The sequence below is a fragment of the Atta colombica genome, unplaced genomic scaffold, assembly GCF_001594045.1.
Source record: "Atta colombica isolate Treedump-2 unplaced genomic scaffold, Acol1.0 scaffold76, whole genome shotgun sequence".
NCBI classification, from domain to species: domain Eukaryota; kingdom Metazoa; phylum Arthropoda; class Insecta; order Hymenoptera; family Formicidae; genus Atta; species Atta colombica.
In genome coordinates, this window is record NW_017259568.1 from 126,769 (window position 1) to 133,010 (window position 6,242).

General features: G+C 28.1%; 2 protein-coding genes across 2 annotated transcripts in view; one reads left to right on the forward strand and one right to left on the reverse strand.

The window, feature by feature from the left end:
- The window catches only part of LOC108692525 (SPARC-related modular calcium-binding protein 2), a 28,013-nt gene extending 23,428 nt beyond the window's left edge, over positions 1 to 4,585 (forward strand). The window contains exons 8-9 of the mRNA XM_018200820.1: positions 3,778 to 3,943; positions 4,017 to 4,585. Coding sequence (XP_018056309.1) covers positions 3,778 to 3,943; positions 4,017 to 4,099 — 249 coding nt within the window. The 3' untranslated portion in view covers positions 4,100 to 4,585. The remainder of the gene's footprint in view (positions 1 to 3,777; positions 3,944 to 4,016) is intronic.
- Positions 4,586 to 4,888: 303 nt separating this feature from the next.
- Positions 4,889 to 6,242, reverse strand: part of LOC108692534 (protein jagunal) — a 1,962-nt gene continuing 608 nt past the window's right edge. The window contains exons 2-4 of the mRNA XM_018200836.1: positions 5,918 to 6,059; positions 5,437 to 5,652; positions 4,889 to 5,260 (exon numbers count right to left, since the gene is read on the reverse strand). Of these exons, the coding sequence (XP_018056325.1) occupies positions 5,132 to 5,260; positions 5,437 to 5,652; positions 5,918 to 6,059 (487 nt within the window). The 3' untranslated portion in view covers positions 4,889 to 5,131. The remainder of the gene's footprint in view (positions 5,261 to 5,436; positions 5,653 to 5,917; positions 6,060 to 6,242) is intronic.

Sequence of the window (6,242 nt, forward strand, 5' to 3'; positions counted from 1 at the left end):
TCAAATGCAAGCGCGCTATAGTAAAGATTGTCCAGCGCGATGAGACACGCGTTCGCCGTTGCTAGGCATGTAATGTCTAGCGACGGCATTTGCCGTTTATAAACAACGTGCCTAGTGATGGCGGATGCGCGCTTCACCGCGCTGAGCGGGTACTATCCTGTCACAATTGTAAAATGGCAGAGGACTTCTTAATCCATTCTGCCCATGTACGAAAAGCTTATCACTAATTTTCAAATACCCTATATACAGGATGTCTCAGAAATAAGATAGGAGCTGCATTGGGGACGTAGAATGAATCAAGGAGAACAAAAAAATCTAATATTATTTTGAGATATAAGCTAATGTTCACGCGACGCGGCTTCACCGAATTGGCTTTCCTTTTTTAATTCGAAAATATTACAAATACAGCGAATATTCAAAATGGTATTTTGAACAGTCTTTTTGTTTTCTTTAACCCATTCTACGCCCTCAATTTGGCTCCTATTTTATTTCTACCCTGTATATACACACACATATACCGGATGTTTCAGACCATCTTACATCTCTTTTATCTTACAGGATAAGATCCAATCGGTAAAGTGTTCAGACAAAAAGTTGTAGGATTTAAAAAGATTTATTTACTGATCTTATCAGTTTTGACCTTAGGTGACTTCGCTCAGGTCAAGGATCGATTTTTTTTAAATAGAATATTTAATTTTTTATTCCAGTAACTAATAGTCGATGTCAAAAGCTTTTTAAAACACTATAATAAAATTATTTTTCATTGGGTACTTTCCGAGTTATAGAGCTCGAAAATTACAGTACCGCAGACACAAGGCATTATACAAGATATCCGATCGACTAAACTTCTTGAATGTTGTTCAAGATCATGTTCTGAATGAACATTTGTCAAGATCAAAATCAATTGGAGGTTGTACCTCTTATTTCCATTTTTGCACTAAAAATTCATTTTTATGTAAAAATGAAATATCGATAAATAGATTTTTTTAAACCCTCTACTCTACAACTTTTGTCTGAACATTTTTATGATTGCAGCTTACTCTGCAAAGATAAATGGGATGTACGAATGTGAAATACCCAGTATAGGTATATATATCTAGAGGACCGAAAAGAAGTTTTTATATACGATTAACAATACCAAAAGTTAGCTATATCCCTCAATATGGTTTGAAAATTTCATTGAAATTGATTAATATTTTTAGGTTGCCCCTCGACTTTGAAATTAGTATTTATGCATTTCTTGGATACATGTGTCAAAATTCGAAAAAATTTAAATTTTAGTACAATTTGGTACTACCTGTTCTTTTTTAGTCACTGAACATGAATCCGAGGTCAGACGTACACATTTCAAAATGTGAATATAACAACATACAGGGTGAGTAAAAAGTTTTGGACCAGTAAAATATCTTGAAAACTAAACATTTTTGAAAAAAAATGTTTCCTACGAAAGTTATAGTTTTAAATGATCTATTTATTGATCAGTCTGACGTCAGGTGGCGTCACTAAAATCAGGTCAAGATCACGTCGATTTTTTTAAATGACATATCCTATTTTTTATAATCTAATAGCCAATGTCCAAAACATTATAATAAAGTTATTTTTTATTGAGTACTTATCGACAGGGTTGGATAATAATTAGTAAAAAGTTAAAAGTTAAAAAAAAAGTTAAAAAGTTAATAACTTTTAACTTAACTTAGTTAATTTTAAATGCATTAAATTTTAATTTAACTAAGTTACTTTTAAACGTTAACTTTTTAACTTATTTTATAAGTTAAACAATTTTTTTATTTTTTTTAAATATCTTAGAAAAATAATAAGATATAATAAGACTAAGGGACATATTCGTAATCTGTTCATATTTTAAGACCATCTTAAGTACAATAATTTTTTAAGATATTTTTGCTGTAAGATAGCCCTCTGATTGATTTATGCCATAAGCTTTAGATCTACAATAGATTTTAAGCTTTAAGTCATAAGAAATTGACCAATTACAATCAAATATTCTTCTCGCATTCGATTGTAATTGTTAATCAATTTCTTATGGCTTAAGACTTATTAAAAAGTAATCACTGATCTTCTCTATGTGCTGGCTGTTTTTTTAAAGTTATATAACTTGTATAGTTATATCGTTATGTTATATACTTATATGAATAAAAAACACATATGAATAAAAAAATTAAAAATTTAATTTACTTATTATAATAATCTATATTGTAATTATTTAATCTCATTTTAAGAAAAATTAGGACATTATGATCTAAAAAATAATTTTTTTCAAAATTAACTTTTTTTAACTTAGGTTAATTCAATATTGACTTAACTTACGTTAAGTTAATTTTTTATTCCTTCAACTTTTAACTTTATTAATTTTATTAATTTTGTAAAGCCATTAACTTTAACTTTATTCAGTTAAAAAAGATATTAACTTACCCAATCTTGCTTATCGGATCATTAAAAATTCATTTTTATGTAAAAATGAAAATGAAAATAAAACGTACAATCTCCATTAGCCTTGATGTTGACAAATGTTATTTAGGACATGATCCTGAATAACATTCAAAAGGTTTCCGGCCAAAGGTCGGACATCTTGCGTAATGCTAATGCCGGCGGTAGTAACTTTCGAGCTTTATAACGAAAAGTACCCAATAAAAAGTAACTTTATTATAGTGTTTTGAAAAGCTCTTGACATCGACTATTAGATTATGGAATAAAAAATAGGAAAATAAGATTATGGAATAAAAAATGTGTTATTAAAAAAATTGATATGAACTTAACCTGACCTTGGTGATGCCACTCAGATCAGACTGACCAGATTAGTAAATCATTTAAAACCTTACTTTTGTAAGAAACATTTTTTTCAGAAATGCTTAGTTTTCGAGATTTCACCGGTCCGAGACTTTTTATTCATCCTATATGTCGTCAGATTCGCCATTTTGAAATGTGTATTTTTGACCTCGGATGTTCAGTGACCAAAAAAGAACAGACAGTATCAAACTGTATTGAAATTAAAATTTTTTTCGAATTTTGACACATGTATCCATGAAATACTGATTTCGAAGTCGAGAGGCAACCTGGAAATATTAATCGATTTTGATGAAATTTTACTCAAATCATATTGAGGTAGCTACTTTTGAGAAGTACTACTAATCGATTTAAAAAAAAATTTTTTTTTTCGGCCCATCTAATATACATATATATAATAAGTGTGTAATATATCATTATTTATATTCGGAGTTTAACATAAAGATATTAGCAAAATTTTTCAATTAATTGCATAATATTATTAAATCTAGGATCGTACATGTGAGAATGAAATCTATAAGAAATAAATACCTTTAATGATTGAGATAATTCCGTGTGAATTTATATACTATGTATGTAGTCCTTTAAACTGCGCGCTGAAAATAATTTTTCAGTCTTGAAATATAAACTTTACTGAATTACTGCAATAATATCACGAGTTAAATTGATAATTTAATAATTCTATGCTCTTACGTATCTTAGAACGATCTTAATAAAGCTGAATAATATTAAAATCTGTAAATAATTAATTTTTATTGCTAGAAATATTACTTCGATCGGGAGTCGAACTTGGATTCCCAGTTTTCTGTACGGTATACATATAATTCTAAATGTGTATAAATAAGAGATTTCTTTTTTTCCTAGATTCTGCTTATTGGTTTTTTAAATTGAAATAAACGTTTCCTAATTATTTTCTCTAAGCTTTATTTTATCGCGCGTAAATATACATATACATGTATTTATATATACTTATAGGTTTTAGAAAAAAAAGAGTGGAAAAATTTTCGCACAATGGTAGCGAATAACAGACAACTCCGGAGATGTGGTAAAAAATTACCGAGATATTGTGACATCAACAATGATAGAAGGATCAGTATGACAGAATGGTTAAGCTGTCTCAATGCTCAGCGTCCAACAATAGGTGATAACGTTATATCTACTTTTGTTTTGTACATATAACGATTGTATATATAAAGTTTTAATGGGTATTTCAGGTAATGATCCGGAAAAACCATTAACTATACCGAAAAGAATAGGTCCAAATCCACTAGATCAGTTTCTCAATGATGATGACTAGCACATTATGTGATAATTTGTGTTCGCTATCCTATAAAGAGACAATTATCTTTTTTTTGTCATTAAGTATTAACATAAGTACGACTGCAGGAATTCCTGAAATTACCGTGAGCCATCTTTTCAATGTAATAATATTCTTTAGCATCTCATTAACTTTCGAGAATATTAAATTTTAGCAATTCTTCTCGTAAATTCTTATATTTAAAATTCTTAGAATTTTTAGAATTTTGAATTTAAAAGTAATCTTTTATATTATTTGAATTAACGGCTTACACTCTTTTTTGCTATTTCTGAAAATTTAAATGTTGGTATTTTGCAAAATACTTACAGACAGTTTTCTCATACTGGTAATTGTCAACACTGTACAATCAGTATGTGTGTATTCTTGTGTATCACCTAGTCCATAAAAATAATTCTTTAAATAATTAAGCTATCTTACTGAAAACAAATTCAATTTAGAAAAAGATTTACAATAAAATAATTTTTATAGCAATCTTCTCAATACTGAACTTTTGTTATACCGTATCTTTATCCATTTCCTCTTTCAATCACAAAAAAGTTATTTAATCAAGCATTTACACATCTCTAGTTTACGAAAGTGTAGATTTGTAATTCAGAAACGTATCTAATGTATTTTATTCATAAATAGATTCTTTTATGAACATATGATACGCCACGCAATTTACATTGAGATATGGAGTTTTTAAAAATAACATAAGAGAGAATATTTGCTACGTGATCACAGAGATGGCAGCAAATAGGAATCATGACACAAAAAGTCCAACGTTTGAAAAAATATAAACCTAATTTATGCGTCGGTGTATTTTCATATATACATGTTGAGTACAATGATACTCTTTCATTTATATACATCTCTCATGTATAATTTTTACAGAGTCTGGGTGCTGTTTCTTGTCAACAATCATATATCTTTCCTTTTTTATCACAAACAATAAACATGGCTCATAGTCAAAATAGATGTCCATAATATAATTTGTGGATTTTTACAGTTGCCTCTTGTTGCCTCTTGAGTTTAGTCCATTCTTTTGACACCTCTTGTTCTCCATGCAACTAACAAGTTCCAAGAAAAATACAAAGAGAAACAATGAACTTGTGAAGCTAAAAGAATAAAAGCGTACCAAAGTACACCATATGGCAGACTCTGAAAAATAAAATAATAAAAGTATAATTATCTTGTGTTTAAGAACAAAATATAAGAAACATAAAATTCCTTTTTTCAAAAAGAAATCTTACAAATTAATATACATACACACATCTTTATTTATTTAAAAAAGTTTAGTTATGGATATTTAATGACATTTTAAAAAATGAACATACCTGCCACAAATGAATGTCATCAGATTTGCCTACAGTTAAGTATGTCCAGACATCCTTGAAGTAATACATTATAGCATAACCTAATGGGCCATAACCTAACAGGATAATACCTATCATATATTTTTGGAGAGTTTTAATCCTATTCTTTTTAATAGCAGAGAGAGCAAAAAAAGATAGTGACAAACTAATGCACCATATATACTCCCACCATAATGGCTGAAACAGAAGGGAAAATTAATTTGTTGGATGATTAAAAAAATCATCATACATTCAATATCGCTAATCTAAATATGACATACATTATAAAGAAAGACAAAATATATATATATATGTATATATCGAAAGTACATGATTTATTGCGTTAACTTTGAGTCTACAAAAATATTTTTTATTAACATTTCATATCATAATTGCTTAAAATATAGCTACAATTATAAACAACAATTATATTTTATATTTATATTAAGATATTTTATTATACCTGTGGTACTTGTAATTCCTCGATTTCCCAAATAAATATATCCAGATGATCTAATATGTCTGCAGATAGTTTGGCAAGCATGACGAAAAATAATAGATAGTGAAAAAATATACAATACTTCAGTCTTGATTTGTTAGTCGCACTGGAAACAAATGTATTTTTATAAATTGTAACAAAAACATTTTGATATATATCCTTCTATATCTCTATACTTTATAATTCATATTAATTCATGGATGTAATTTTTATTTCCAAGTCTTTTATCCGTCTAATATTCAAGAACAAACTACATAATTGTAATCGATAACGAGTAAAAACACATTGA